The 14,697-nt window shown below is 53.1% G+C and overlaps 1 protein-coding gene across 1 annotated transcript; it reads left to right on the top strand.

Annotated features, from left to right (window-relative positions):
* Positions 1-2,981: 2,981 nt before the first annotated feature.
* On the top strand, positions 2,982-10,864 carry MMP9 (matrix metallopeptidase 9). The gene is made up of 13 exons (XM_032350485.1): positions 2,982-3,170; positions 3,661-3,893; positions 4,252-4,400; positions 4,704-4,832; positions 4,919-5,092; positions 5,323-5,496; positions 5,883-6,059; positions 6,175-6,330; positions 7,171-7,441; positions 7,566-7,705; positions 8,019-8,169; positions 8,259-8,362; positions 10,549-10,864. Exons 1-13 carry the CDS (start codon positions 3,033-3,035, stop codon positions 10,665-10,667), a joined length of 2,115 nt encoding a protein of 704 aa, XP_032206376.1. The 5' UTR covers positions 2,982-3,032; the 3' UTR covers positions 10,668-10,864.
* The last annotated feature ends 3,833 nt before the right edge of the window (positions 10,865-14,697 follow it).

The raw sequence follows: 14,697 nt of genomic DNA, 5'->3' as shown, positions 1-14,697 counted from the left end.
TATCAGTGGTTCTCAACGGCGGTGATTTTGCCCCTCCCACCCACCCAACCAGAGGACATTTGGCAATGTTTGGCAACATTTCTGGTTGTCACAACTGGCAGGGGGAGGTGCTCCTGGCACCTAGTGGGTAGAGGCTGGGGAGGTTAATACACGTGTGATGATGCACAGGACAGACCCTCAAAACAAAGAACTATTCTGGCCCCAAATGTCAATAGTGTTAAATTTGAGAAACAGGAGCAACATACACAGATATGACATATTTTGTACCAGTGATGGCAAGTTGGGGGTAGTTCATGGATTCTCCTAAAGCTTGAGTCTGCCACCAGAGGAAGACACCCTGGACTGGAGGGTCTCTTTATTTCCATCTGTAAAATGACATTGTTCGGGACATCTGGTAGCTCAGTCGGTTAAGTATCTGCCTTCAGCTCAGGTCATGATTCCAGGGTCCTGGGATCTAGGCACCCCCTTGTCCCCCCACCGCGGGCTCCCTGCTCCGTGGGGAGCTTGCTTCTCCCTCTCTCTCCCTCTGCCCCTTCACCCCACACCCCTGCTCGTGCTATCTCTTTCTCTCAAATAAATAAATAAAATCTTTTAAAGAAACGAAATAAAATGCTACTGCTCAATGACCTCACACTCTCAAATATGGAATATAGTCCCCTGGGTCTGCTGTTCTAGCCTCTGATTCCCCAAAGGTCTGAGACTGCTTTCCGTTCTTTGTTGCAGGGGGGTTGCCGGGGATCAGGGAAGAAGGTGCTGGGTTTTCTCTTCTCCCTGAGCTCCTTCTCCCCTACCCCTCTGGTCATCTGACCTCTCTGTAAATGGTGATAAAGATGAAAGACTTCAGAGCCAGGCAGCCCTAGGCTTGAGTCCTGGTCCTGTGAATTAACTCGCTGTGTGGTCATAGGCAAGTTCCTTGACTGCTCTGAGTCTTAGGGTCCTCCTCTAAAAAGAGGATGGGTACTCCTTTTTTTTTTTTTTTAAAGATTTTATTTGTTTATTTGACAGACAGAGATCACAAATAGGCAGAGAGGCAGGCAGAGAGAGAGGAGGAAGCAGGCTCCTTGCAGAGCAGAGAGCCCGATGCGGGGCTCGATCCCAGGACCTGGGATCATGACTCGAGCCGAAGGCAGAGGCCCCAACCCACTGAGCCACTTAGGCGCCCCGGATGGGTACTCCTTAAATATACCACCCAGATGGTGGTGGGGATGAAATGCGATGTATACAGGGAAGTTATCACAGCACTCCACACGGTGAATCTCAAGAAATGCCTGATTATTATGGCTCCAAGGTGAAGTGACTTGCCCAAGGTGACACAGCTGAGCCATGACAGAGCAGGGACTGAACACCCGAGCCGCTGAATCCAAAGCTGATGCTCATTAATTAGTGAACTCTAGAGCTTCAGTTTTCCTGTATGGGAAACAAAATGCCTTTGTCTCACAGATTCACTTATTAGATAAGCTTAGAAAGTGCCCAGCAGGGATGTCTGGGTGGCTCAGTAGGTTTGGCGTCTCAGTTGGCCTCAGGTCCTGGGACCCAGTCATCAACAAGTTCCAGGCTCAGCGAGGCATCTGCCTGTCCCTCTCCCTCTCCTTCTGCCCCTCCCCTTGCTCATGGTCTCTCTCTCAAATAAATAAAATATATTTTTAAAAGATTTTATTTATTTATTTGACAGAGAGAGATCACAAGTAGGCAGAAAGGCAGGCAGAGAGAAAGGAGGAAGCAGGCTCCCCGCTGAGCAGAGAGCCCGATGCAGGGCTTGATCCCAGGACCCCAGGATCATGACCTGAGCCAAAGGCAGAGGCTTTAACCCACTGAGCCACCCAGGTGCCCCTCAAATAAATAAAATCTTAAAAAAGAAAATGACTGGCATATAGTGAGCCCTTTAAATCTAGCTTCTTGGGTTGTTAGGTTGCCTTCCCCAAGTGAGGCCACAGAGGCTGGCAGGGGGAAGAGGACAGGGAGGGAGGCATATGGCTAAAAACTGGGGCTAGAGCTTGTGCTTGGTGGGGAAGGGGCTGGAGGACCGAACAGCCCCCCCATCACCCCCGATTTGCCGTTGAAGAGTCCCAAACCCAGAGAGATCAGAAGGCATTTGTTGTAGGTCACAAGGCGGATTAGAACCCAAAACCCCGGTCTCCTGATTCCAAGTTGGAATCAGTCTCCCGCCCAGGTAATTAAAAGCAAACCACGGCCATTACTGACGACTTGTAACAACCTTTAGTACGCATCTTTTGTGTTTGATCTCATTTTATCTTCACATCAATTTAGGGACAAAGGGTCCTTTTTCACAGCTGAGAAAGCAGATTCAGAGCGGTAGGACATTTGCCGGAGGCGCTGAAGGAGGAGAGTGAAGGGTGTCTGCTGGCTTCCAGATGCCATAAACTTCCCCCTTTACTATCCTGAAAGATTCAGCCTGTGGAAGACAAGGGTTGCAGTGGCGGAATTCCCCAATTCCTGCCTAGCAGAGCCCACTCTTTCTGCCCCGAGGCGGGACAGGGAGGGGAAGCTGCCAAGAAACGCTTCCAGTGAAGAGAAAAGAGGACAGAGTCTAGCAATGTGGGAAGGGTCTCATGGATGGGGTCTGACCAGGAAGAGGGATCACTGGGTTCAGGAAGACGCCCTGGGGACTCCTCCATTCCCTTCCCTTGGGCTGACCACTTGGGCTGGCCTTCAGGTGGTGAGCTCAGGGAGTCCTTCAAGGCTCAGCTCTCTCCCTGGCTTTCATTCAGTTCCCACAAGCTCTGCAGTTTGCAAAACCCAACCCTTCCCCTATGGGCCTGTGGTTTCCTGTGGGTCTGGGGTCCTGCCTGACTCGGCATTGGAAACCGTGGACAGGGGGGCAGAGGTGGTGGTGGTGGTGTAAGCCCTTTCTTTGCCTTCTCATGCTGGGGCTGCCCCCTCCGCCCCAACACACCCCATCCCCTGAGTCAGCCCCCGCCTGCCAGCGAGGGGCGGGGTTACTGATTCAGTTAATAGCGCCTTCTTAAAGCCCCCACGGGTACAGCTTGAAGCTAGACACCACCACGCTTACCATGAGCCCCAGGCAGCCCCTGGTCCTGGTGCTCCTGGCGCTGGGCTGCTGCTCTGCGGCTCCCAGACCACACCACCCCACCCTGGTGGTCTTCCCGGGAGACTGGAGAGCTAATCTCACTGATAAGCAGCTGGCACAGGTACGCTAACACCCCAATCTGGAGTTGGGGAAGGCTGACCAGGATTCACAGGGAGGGCATGGGGGCTCAGAGGAGATAACGTTGGGGCAAGTTGGGGGTGATGGGCATATCTGGAGAATAGAGGTGTCCAGGATCAGGTCCTGGAGGTCCTGTGGAGGCTCGGGACAGTGATGGCAGAAATGGCTAGTAAGGGTTTCTGAGGTGGGCAATGGGCCATGATGGAGGGTTCTGGAGTGGGCAGATGTTGGGGGTACACAGTGGTATATGCTAGGGGGCCCTGAGGTAGGCATGGGCCAGGGGTCTCCAGGGGTGGGAAGAAGCCGAGGATGTCTACAGGGAAGGGAGTTAGTGGGTGGGCACCAGCACTGGTATCCAGGGTACCAAGTCCTGGGTAGTTGCTAGTCCCTGAGTGCCGGGACAGATGGAATCCAGGCAGGGGAGGGTAAAGAAAGTCAGGGCTCTGTACTATCTCTGCCCCCCCCCCCCCCAGGAATATCTGTTTCGCTATGGCTACACTCTCGTGGGCGAGATGAATGACAAAGAGGAGTCCCTGGGTTCGGCGCTGCGGCTTCTCCAGAGGCGCCTGTCTCTGCCCGAGACTGGAGAGCTGGACAAAACCACCCTGGAGGCCATGCGGACCCCGCGCTGCGGCGTTCCGGACCTGGGCAGGTTCCAGACCTTTGAGGGCAACCTCAAGTGGCACCACCAGGACATCACTTACTGGTGCGCCGCCGGGCCCCGCGGAGGCGGAGGAGGGGGACGGGAGGGCCAGACCCCGCGCCAGCAGCGATCTCGTCCTTAGCCCGAACATTGGGTTTAAATGTGCCGCCCGGGGCAAGTGTCTCCACCTCAGTGCCCCTGTTTCTCCTTCAGAAAAATGGGTCTCGCACGCAGTCCTGGGTCCTCCTGCTCAGGCCACTGTGAGCGTCCCAGGAGAAAAATGCGTCTGAAAGTGCTTTGTAGATGAAAGCCTGGAACGCAGGGAGCCTTGTGCTTTATTGAGGTCGCTGAGACACGGGTGTCTCTACTGGACCGGCTCCGGCCTCACTTCTGACCTCTGTCCTCCCGCCTTCCCCTGCAGGATCCAAAACTACTCTGAAGACTTGCCGCGCGACGTGACCGACGACGCCTTCGCCCGCGCCTTCGCGCTCTGGAGCGCAGTGACGCCGCTCACCTTCACTCGCGTGTACGGCCCCGAAGCCGACATCGTCATTCAGTTTGGTGTTAGGGGTGAGAATGCGAGAAGGGGAAAGCCGGGAGGGTCTTGGACAGGGACAGCACAGAGGAGGGAGGACCACGAGAGAATAGAGCGGGCGCTGGACCCGGCTTAGTCTCACTTGTCCCCGCAGCTGTGCCCGCCGCTGGCCCTTATGCGCCCCCTCCTGCCCGACGAGGCACAGCGCGGGGACGCGAGGCTCGGACAGCTGCTCGGAGACCGGATCTCAGCCCACAGTCGTTGCAGCGCCCTTGGGCAGCGCGCCAGCTGCACAACTGCACTCGGCTAACTCCCTTCTTCTCCACCTGCTTCTCCAGAGCACGGAGATGGGTATCCCTTCGATGGCAAGGACGGGCTCCTGGCACACGCCTTTCCTCCCGGCCAGGGCATCCAGGGAGACGCCCACTTCGACGATGAAGAGTTGTGGTCCCTGGGCAAGGGCGTCGGTGAGATCCTGAGCCTCCCTGGCCCCCATCCCCTTCTCTTCTCTTCATCGCCCGGCGCCCTGACCCTGTCCCGCCTCCTCCTACAGTGGTTCCGACCTACTTCGGAAACTCAGATGGCGCCCCCTGCCACTTCCCCTTCACCTTCGAGGGCCGCTCCTACTCCGCCTGCACCACGGACGGCCGCTCCGACAACGTGGCCTGGTGCAGCACCACGGCGGACTATGACACCGACCGCCGGTTCGGCTTCTGCCCCAGCGAGAGTGAGTGCCGGGTCGCGGCGCGGGGAGCGGCTCCCGCCACCCTCGAGGGGCCAGAACCCTTGGTTTTAATCCCGGCTCTGCCACTAGCGCTGTGCGGCCTGCAAGTCACTCTCTTGCTCTCTGGGCCCAGTTTCTCATCTGTGAAATGGGGAGGGGAGGAAGGAGTACACAGAGGGTGTGTGGGTCCATGAACTCATGGTGCCTTCGGGTCATCGCGTGGGCCTCCCCAGGACTCTTCACCCAGGACGGCAATGGGGACGGCAAGCCCTGCGTGTTTCCATTCACCTTCGAGGGCAAATCTTACTCCACCTGCACCACTGACGGTCGCTCGGATGGCTACCGCTGGTGCGCCACCACCGCTAACTACGACCAGGACAAACTCTACGGCTTCTGCCCGACCCGAGGTACCTGGATCCCACCTACCGGATTCAAGCCTCGCCCCCTAGCTCCGCATTGGTCCCGGAAACTTGGCTCCTCCACCCATTGGCTTGTCTCTCCCCTCTTCGTTGGGCCTCAGGATCGCGGCGTCCCTGTCCACCATCATAGCCCCTCCCCCTGAGGTCCACGAACCGGCCCGGCATCCGTGTGTCTTGACCTATTAGCCTAGCCTGCTGCCTCTCCCCTAGTCTCGGGTCCCCAGGCCCCGCCCACCACCCAGCCCGCGATGTTCCCAGCCTCTCCTAGGCTTTTAAAATAGGACATCAGGATTGTCTAGCTCCCTGTTTGGCCCGCATGTGGTCCCTTATTGGGCCCACTCACCTGGCTCACCCAAGGCCCTTTGTCTCTCCAGTCGACTCCACGGCGACCGGGGGCAACTCCGCGGGAGAGCCGTGTGTTTTCCCCTTCATCTTCCTGGGCAAGGAGTATTCGACCTGCACCAGGGAGGGCCGCGGAGATGGGCACCTCTGGTGCGCCACCACCTCTAACTTCGACAGAGACAAGAAGTGGGGCTTCTGCCCGGACCAAGGTGAGCAAGGATCAAAGGTGGGAGCAGTGGTTTTGGGAAGGGATGGCCAGGGCTGGGATGGCCAGGGCTGGGCGGTCCGGCCAGGACTCCTATCTCAGAGACTTCTTTCCTCCAGGATACAGCCTGTTCCTTGTGGCCGCCCATGAGTTTGGCCACGCTCTGGGCTTAGATCACTCATCGGTGCCAGAAGCGCTCATGTACCCCATGTACAGCTTCACCGAGGGACCCCCATTGCATGAGGACGATGTGAAGGGCATCCAGTATCTGTATGGTGAGGCTTGGAGCCGGGATGGGGGGTAGGGTGGGGACAGAGAGCAGGGCTGGGCTTTGTTGCTGTACCCAGAATGGGGAATGGTAGGGGAGGGGCGAGGGGGACCTCAACACTTAATCTGTGGGAAAGCCTGGGGCCAGTGGGGCCCAGTGCTGCCTGCTCAGTGTTTGGAGATGGGGATACAGAGCCCAGACTCTAGACTGAGACAGATGTGGGTTCAGATGCCAGTCCATCCACTTCCTGGCTAGGTGACCATGGATGTTACTTCATCCCTCATTTTTCTCACCTGTGAAATGGGGCTAATAATGGTATCTGCCTCACAGGGTTGTTAGGAGGTTTAAATGAGTTAGAATAATGCCTGACATATAGTAGCCACCATAGAAGTGTTGAATATTTTATTGTTATCACCTATGATCATTAGTATTATTCTCTCACTTAAAATGGAGATATTAAAGAATGTACTTGCCTTTTTTTTTTTCTTTTAAGTCAAATGAACCATGGTGAGTTTATAAAGCTTTTAGCCCTGAGTGCCCAGAACACACTTCTTTTCCACTAGCCTGGAGGGGGAGGGAGAGCTCCTCCATGTCTTGGGTTCATAGGGCCCAGTCAGAGCCCAACACAGCCCAGGGATTGGACAGACGTAATTGGAATGAAAGGTGAATGTAGGGGGTGGTGGGGGGAGGAATATCAGCCTATCAGCCTTGGAGGAATGCAGGTCCAACACCCAAAGTGAGGAGAAGGAGTGCCAGGGGCCTCATTCGTGGGGTTTGGGGCCGCATATATTATAGCAGCGCCGACGTGCACACAGTAGAGGGTATCTCAACAGCTGTCTCTTTCTAGGGTCTCGCCAGGACCCTGAACCAGGGCCTCCAACCGTCCGGCCCACCGCTCCACCAACCGTCTGCCCTACCGGGCCTCCAACTACCCGCCCTTCAGAGCGCCCCACTACTGGCCCCACAGGCCCCCCTGCAGCTGGCCCCACAGGTCCCCCCACTGCGGGCCCTTCTGAGACCACTACAGTGACTTTCCACCCGGCAGAGGATATATGCAAAGTGAACTTCTTCGACGCCATCGCAGAGATCAGGAACCGTCTGCATTTGTTCAAGGATGGGTAAGGGGGCAGGGATGTGTGGCTGGGGGAGGGGACTTGTGAGGAGGGACGTGCCTGCCCCTCTCTGGCCACTGCCCTTCGGTTCAAAGTTCAGTGCCCTACTAGTCCCTTTTCTCATGCCCAGGAAGTACTGGCAATTCTCCAAGGGCAAGGGGCGCCCGGTGCAGGGCCCTTTCCTTATCACTGACTCGTGGCCGGCGTTGCCCCGCAAGCTGGACTCCGTCTTCGAGGACCCGCTCACCAAGAAGATTTTCTTCTTCTCTGGTTAGTCTCCTCCTTTTTCCTCCCCGGTCCCCTCCACCTACATCCTCGCCAATCCAGGAGGATCAAGAGACCCAGAGAAATCCGCGGAACATTTTCTGCGGATTAGAAAAAAGCGCCCCCTTCTGGCGGGTGCCATTTAGCCGCTCTTCACCGTCCCCTTGCGTGGTCCTACCGAGCGGTTCGGCTCCGTGGGCACCAAGACCGCGGGCACGTCAGGCGCAGAAAGGCCTCGCTGGCTTCTTTCTCTTGACATCCAAGGACAATGTGTGTCCACTCCCTGCCCCCAGACCGATGTGGCTCTTCTCCCCTGCAGGGCGCCAAGTGTGGGTGTACACAGGTTCGTCGGTGCTAGGCCCGAGGCGTCTGGACAAGCTGGGCCTGGGCCCCGAGGTGGCCCAAGTCACTGGGGCCCTCCCGCAAGGCGGGGGGAAGGTGCTGCTGTTCAGCGGGCGGAGCTTCTGGAGGTGAGAGCCACGGCCACCGCCGGCAGGGGGACCCCGGGCGCCATCTGCCGTCCCTCGGCTCAGCACCGGTCTCTTCCCCACTTCTGCAGTTTCGACGTGAAGGCGCAGACGGTCGATCCCAAGAGCCTCGGCTCGGTGGAGCAGGAGTTTCCCGGAGTGCCCTTGAACTCGCACAACGTCTTCCAGTACCAAGGTGAGGGCTGCAGACCGCGGTCGGGTCCGGTCCCGCCCCGCCCCGCCCCGCCCCGCTTCCCACGCTAGTCGGCCTAATTGGTTGGTCAAATTCTGAGAGACGGAAAAGAAAAAAGAAAAAAAAAAAATCCCCATCACAGATGGAAGTTCGCTCTAGAGGCAGGGACCTTTCCCAGATCATAAAAGGACACAAGGGAACAACCAGAACTAAAACCCAGATTTCCTACGTCCCTGGCTGGAAGCTCATTCCCCCACAGTAGGGGTTGGGGGGAGACACATGGTTTGCCTGGAGGCTCATTCCTTTATATGACAATATTTATCAAGTGCCTATAATATGCCAGGTGCTATCCTGACACGGGAGATACAGTGATAAAAAGAAAAAAAAAAAGGCAATCCATAACTGTGCCTCAGCTTTCCCGTCGGTAAAATGGGGATGATAGCTGGAGTTATACTTGTTTTCTCTTCCTCACCACTCACATGCGGTCGGTTGACAAGTTCTCTTGACTCTACTACCAAAATACTCACTTCTCACCATCTCCTTTGCAAATATCCTGGTCCACGCAATACTGCTTGTTGAATACCATAAAGATATTCTCTAGGAGTAGGCAGTGGTCAGGAGCCGAGGGCCATGGTGTTGGGGGCGATTCCAGACCTGTTCCAAAGTCAGAGAAACTACTGGGACACCTGGGTGGCTCAGCTGGTTAAGTGTCTGTCTTCTACTCAGGTCATGATCCCAGGATTTGGGCTCCTTGGGCTCCTTGCTCAGCAGGGAGCCTACCTCTCCCTCTGTCTGCCACTACCACTGCTCGTGCTCCCACGTGCTCCCTCTCTCTCTCTGATAAATAAATAAATAAATACATATGTAAAAAAAATAGATCTTTAAAAAACAAAAGAAAGGAAGAAACTACCAGGATCTGATCTGCCCTCAAACCCTTCCAGCACTCCTGCGTTCCCTCTGCTCCACACCAGCCGCATCAGAACGCATCAAGGTCACTGCTAGCTTTGGGCCTCTGCGCCAGTTGTTCCCTCTGCTTGGAAGCTTCTCCACCAGACTGTCCAAGGGCTGCTTCCCTTTTTCCCTTCGGCTTTCAGCCCTTAGGCTCTATTTTCAAACAGGACTTCCCCGGCCCTCATGAGTTATTCTATTCACTGGCTTGTGTTTCTTTCTCTTTCTTTTTTAAAAAAGATTTTATTTATTTATTTGACACAGAGAGAGATCCCAAGTAGGCAAAGAGGCAGGCAGAGAGAGAGGGGGAAGCAGGCTCCCTGCTGAGCAGAGAGCCTGATGCGGGGCTTGATCCCAGGACCCTGAGATCATGCCCCGAGCCAAAGGCAGAGAGGCTTAACCCACGGAGCCACCCAGTCACCCCCTGTTTTTTATTTCCTTCATAGCTTTCTACATTGTCACAGTCTCATTTACTTACATGTTTGCTTGTTAATCATCTCTCTTATCCCATGGGAGTGTGAGCCTCGCAGAACAGAGATCGTGCCTGCATTTTTGTCTCTGCTCCATCCCCCCAGTGCCCCTAAAGGTGCTGAGCATTATAAATATTCAATGAAATGAATGACTGAATGAATGAATGTCGAATGACAGCCCTCGGACAGGCTGGCGGAGAAGCTTCCAAGCAGAGGGAACAGCCAGCACGGAGGCCCAAAGCTAGGAGTGACCTTGATGCGTTCTGTTGCGGCTGGTGTGGAGCAGAGGGAACGCAGGAGTGCTGGAAGGGTTTGAGGGCAGATCAGATCCTGATAGTTTCTTCCTTTCTTTTGTTTTTTAAAGATCTGTTTTTTTATATGTGTATTTATTTCTTTATTTATCAGAGAGAGAGAGGGAGCACGCGCAGGGGTAGTGGCAGACAGAGGGAGAGGTAGGCTCCCTGCTGAGCAAAGAGCCCAAGTGAGACTAAATCCTGGGATCATGACCTGAGTGGAAGGCAGACACTTAACCAGCTGAGTCACCCAGGTGTCCCAGTAGTTTTTCTGACTGTGTGCCAGGCTCGGTGCCAAACACTGAGGTTTTCTGCCCTCCGACATCTCTGTGTGGCGGGGAGATGGAGGCGTCCTAGGAAAAGCTTGGAAAGATCTAGAACGGGCAAGAGGGACGATGGTAAAAATCTTGCTGCTGTTTCTGTATGTGTCTGTGGGAGGGTTGGCATCACCTCTCTTGTACTTGCCTTTCCCCCGCAGGGAAAGCCCACTTCTGCCAGGACCGTTTCTACTGGCGTGTGAATTCTCGGCACGAGGCGAACCAGGTGGACGAAGTGGGCTACGTGACCTTTGACTTCCTGCAGTGCCCCGAGGATTAGGGCTTCCCATTCTGCTTCGGCACTGCAGAAAAGATCCTAGGGGGACCATCCCAATGGCGAAGGAGCCAGTTTGCCGGATACGAACTGGTGGGTTTGTTCTGGAGGACACGGAAGAGTCGAGGTGGGCTGGGCCCCCCTCTTTCCACCTTCCTTTTTTGCTGGAATGTTTTTAATAAACTTGGATTCTTTAACCTTGAGGAGGAGATTTCTTTATGTATGTATGTGTGTATGCATGTAACAGACAGAGAGCTTACTCTGTGCCAGAGAGTGTCCTAAGCACTTCATAAATATTAACATTCATTCTCCCTATTAGGAAGATATAATGTGATTACTTCTATTTTACAGCTGGGGAAATGGCCAACCTATTATTCATTCATCAAACATTTATCGAGCTCCTGAGTGGAGCCAGGCATTGTGCTGGGTACTGGGGAACGAGAGATGAGCTGGACTACGTTTCCGTCCTCAAGGACCTCTTGGGGTCGTCCAGCTTTAGGTACATAAGCGTGCCCTCAGAACGTGCTTAAAATGCAGACTCCAGGTTCAGTCTCCAAAGAGTCGCGCTCAGTTACCATGATGTTTTGTCTGGTGGGGGTGGGAATCACACTTGGAGGGTGTGCAGCGTGTGGCCCTTTTCTCTAGAATCATGGAGCGTATATGTGATTCTGAATGTGATATGGGATTCTGTCGTGGTTGAAGTCAGGGAACATTTCTCAGCCAAGATGACATCTGAACTTGAACTAAATCTGGAAAGGGGAGCAGGAGTTTCTTTCTGTTCAAGCAGAACAGTCTTCTTAGGGGGTAATTTACCAGAAACCATTACACCTAGAAATGCCCTATGCTACCTCTCATACACATGCGCATAAAACAAGAGATACAGGGACGTTGATTGCAGTATGGCTCATAGAGTGAGGAATGGCAACACCCGAAGTGTACAGAGGTCAGGCAGCGGATAAATGGAATGTGGTTGATATACCTGATGGTAGTGGCTACCGTTCGTCCAACACTGACTCCTTGCCAGACACTGTGCCATGGGCTTTATGCGGGTCAACACTGCTAATCCTTAATACAACCCCACGAGTCAGGTACTGCTCTAATCTTATGGGTATTATTGCCATCACTCCTTCCCCCCATTTTACAGATGAGGTAACTGAGGCACACAGAATTACACAGCTCAGCGCAAGTCCTATAGCTGGTGACTGCTGGCAGTGGGATTCAACTGCCAGCTCTTGGGGCAAAGGCGGGGAGAAGAGAAAAAGCAGGGGGGGTATGTTTGGGGGAAGGACAGATGGCTCTAGTGTGTGGTTTTAGGAAGCAGATGGAAGCCAAGCAGAGAAGGATTCTTGAATGGTTGAGGGGAATGGTGGTCTGCACGAGACGAGACAAGGTCCAAAGGCCAGGGGGAGGAGCAAGGACGTGATCCCACAAGACGGACTTGACCAGAGGGTTGAGGCAGGTGAATGGAGCTGATGGGCATGTTGATTGCCTTCTGGACTCAGGCTCAAGCAGGAGTTTGAGGGACTCAGAGAACTTCCTCCCGAGCTTCCTTTGGGTGGATTCAAACCGCCTCATCCATTTCTGCTGAGGAATGACCCATTCCCAGGGACGTGCCCCCATTCCTTAACAGGGCTTGTTGAAAGCCCCTCTGAACCTCTCTCTCTCTCTGGACACTGTTCCGTCTCTCTACCTCTCGCCCCCACCCACGGTGAAACTTCTCCAAAGTATCATCTCCACTTCTTCAATTTCCATTCTCTCTGCAACCACTTCCAGCCTAACTCCCACCCCACCCCACTGCCGAAATCATTCTTTTCTAAGCCACCTATGAACTTCCTGCAGCCAGACGTGACAGCTCTCTGGGCTCATCCCACACATCTCTCAGCTTCTTTGACACAGTAATACCATTCTTCATCTTTCCAACCTCTAGATGATAGCATGTCCTTGCGCTCAATCACAGGGAATCCATTCCCTGTGATCTTGCCTAGACTTACAGCTTTATATCTCTCTACTGAAGACTCCGCAGTTTATACGACCAGCCTTAACCTCTCCCCTGAGCTCCAGACTTTTATGTTCAAGGGAGACTTGCATGATCTTTACGTGCCTGAGAGTGTCCTCAACCCAACAGGTCCAACTGAACTCTTGGCATCCATCTGCTGAATGTGCTTCTTTGTCAATCATCACTACCTCGAAAAGGATGACATCATCTGCTCTCAATCAGTCTTAGAACCTGATCAGTCCTAAAATCCAGGTATCGGTTAAACTTCTTATTCTATTTTTAGTATATGTGCTGCCAAAGCGAGCACTAAACTTCTTATTCTAGTACAGTTTCTCAACCTGGACACTATGGACATTTCAGGCCAGATAGTTTTTCTAGTGGTGGGGAATGTTGTAGGAATGTTTGATATCTTCCTCCAGGGGGCAGTGGGATCATGGAGAGATGGCAGACCCGCTCAGGATCAGTCCTCCTCTCCCCACATTGGGTCCCAATGTGTGTGGGGGTGGAGTGCAGAGGGGTAATGTGGAACCCTTGGCTCATGGGCCAGGCTGAACTGGTGCTAGCCTAGATGGCACATGTGACTTATCCCCACTCGATGCCAGGAACACCGCACTCCAGTTGTGACAATCAAAAATATCGTGAACATTGGTAGGTATACCCTGTTGGGAAACACTAGCCCTAGCTGAGAACTACTGCTCTAACAGAATAAACATAAAGACAAATCCACATGCCATACGTGTAAATTTCAATAAATTTCCACATACTGAACACAACTGTGTAACCCACATCCGGATCAAGCTCCTCTCCTGCTCCCTTGCGATCGCTCTCTCTCCACCCTAAAGAGTTACCACCATTATTTCTAATAGCTTAGATAGATTTTGACCAGTTTTTACTTTAAATAATATTTTACAGTATATAGTCTCATGTCTGGCTTCTTCTGCTCAAGGTTACATTGTGATAGTCATCAATATTGTTTGTGAATTATAGATTGTGCATTCATACTGTAGCTTTCCACTATGTAAATGTCCCACTGTTTATCCATTTTTTAAAAAATTTACTCATTTTATGGTTAATGGGCATTTGGGTAGTTCCCCATTTGAGGTTATTATGAATAAAGCTGCAATAAACATTCTTGTAAATGCCTTTTGGTGAACATGGGCAGCCATTTCTCTGGGGCATATACCTAGTATACCTCATACAGCAATTAATGGTGTAATTAGAAATATATTGAGAAATTGCATAAGTAGAAGTAGGATACTGTGTATTCAAATGTATTAAGTCTTACTTATTCATACAAGTGCTTTGGCAGGGCACATACCTCAGGGTGGAATTGCTGGGAAGACAGGTATATGAATGTTCGGCTTGAGCAGATAGGATCGAACAATTTTCCAAAGTGGTTCTTCCCATCTGTGCTCTCACCAGCAATGTGCGACAGTTTCCAGGCATCCTTCTTGACTCCTCTCTCCATCCCACACAATGTTCAATTCAGCAACAGGTTCTGTACGTTCTCTTTCCAAAACATACCTTGAATTGGATGGCTGCCACCACTCTCATCTGGCTTTTACCACCTCTCGCGTGGGGCTCTGCAGGAGCTACCTCCCCAGACTCCCCATTTCCACTCCTGGTCTGGAGACTTCATGCAACAGCCAGAGCGATCCTGTTAACATAGAAGTTAGATCACATCCCTCCTCTGCTCAAAAACTTCCAATGGCTGCTCTCTGAAGCCTTCAGGAGGCCACATGATCTGCCTTCCTCACCTCCCTCATCTCCTATCATTCTCACCTCCGTTCACCCTGTTCCAGACACGTTGGCCTTCTTGCTGCTCCCTGAACAATCCAGGCTGCTTTTCCATCCAGGGCCTTTCCGCTTGCTGTGTTCTCTGCCAGAGAGCTCTTCCTCCAGATCTTTGCATAGCTGGCTCCTTCTCATCAGGGACGTTTCAGCTCAGGTATCACATCTTCTGAGGAATCTTCTTAGACCACCCTCTAAAGTAGTCCTTTCCCCTGGTCATTATCCCTGGGCCTTATTTATTTTTTTTAT

Source organism: Mustela erminea, chromosome 7 (genome assembly GCF_009829155.1).
Source record: "Mustela erminea isolate mMusErm1 chromosome 7, mMusErm1.Pri, whole genome shotgun sequence".
In the NCBI taxonomy this organism is placed as follows: Eukaryota; Metazoa; Chordata; class Mammalia; order Carnivora; family Mustelidae; genus Mustela; species Mustela erminea.
The sequence above is the reverse complement of the archived record's forward strand: the minus strand, read 5'-3'. Positions and strand labels throughout refer to the sequence as shown.

Coding starts and splice junctions, on each gene's coding strand:
- MMP9 (XM_032350485.1), top strand. CDS start 3,033: ATGAGCCCCAGGCAGCCCCTGGTCCTGGTGCTCCTGGCGCTGGGCTGC. Junction 3,894..4,251: donor CACCAGGACATCACTTACTG/GTGCGCCGCCGG, acceptor CTTCCCCTGCAG/GATCCAAAACTACTCTGAAG. Junction 4,401..4,703: donor CATTCAGTTTGGTGTTAGGG/GTGAGAATGCGA, acceptor CTGCTTCTCCAG/AGCACGGAGATGGGTATCCC.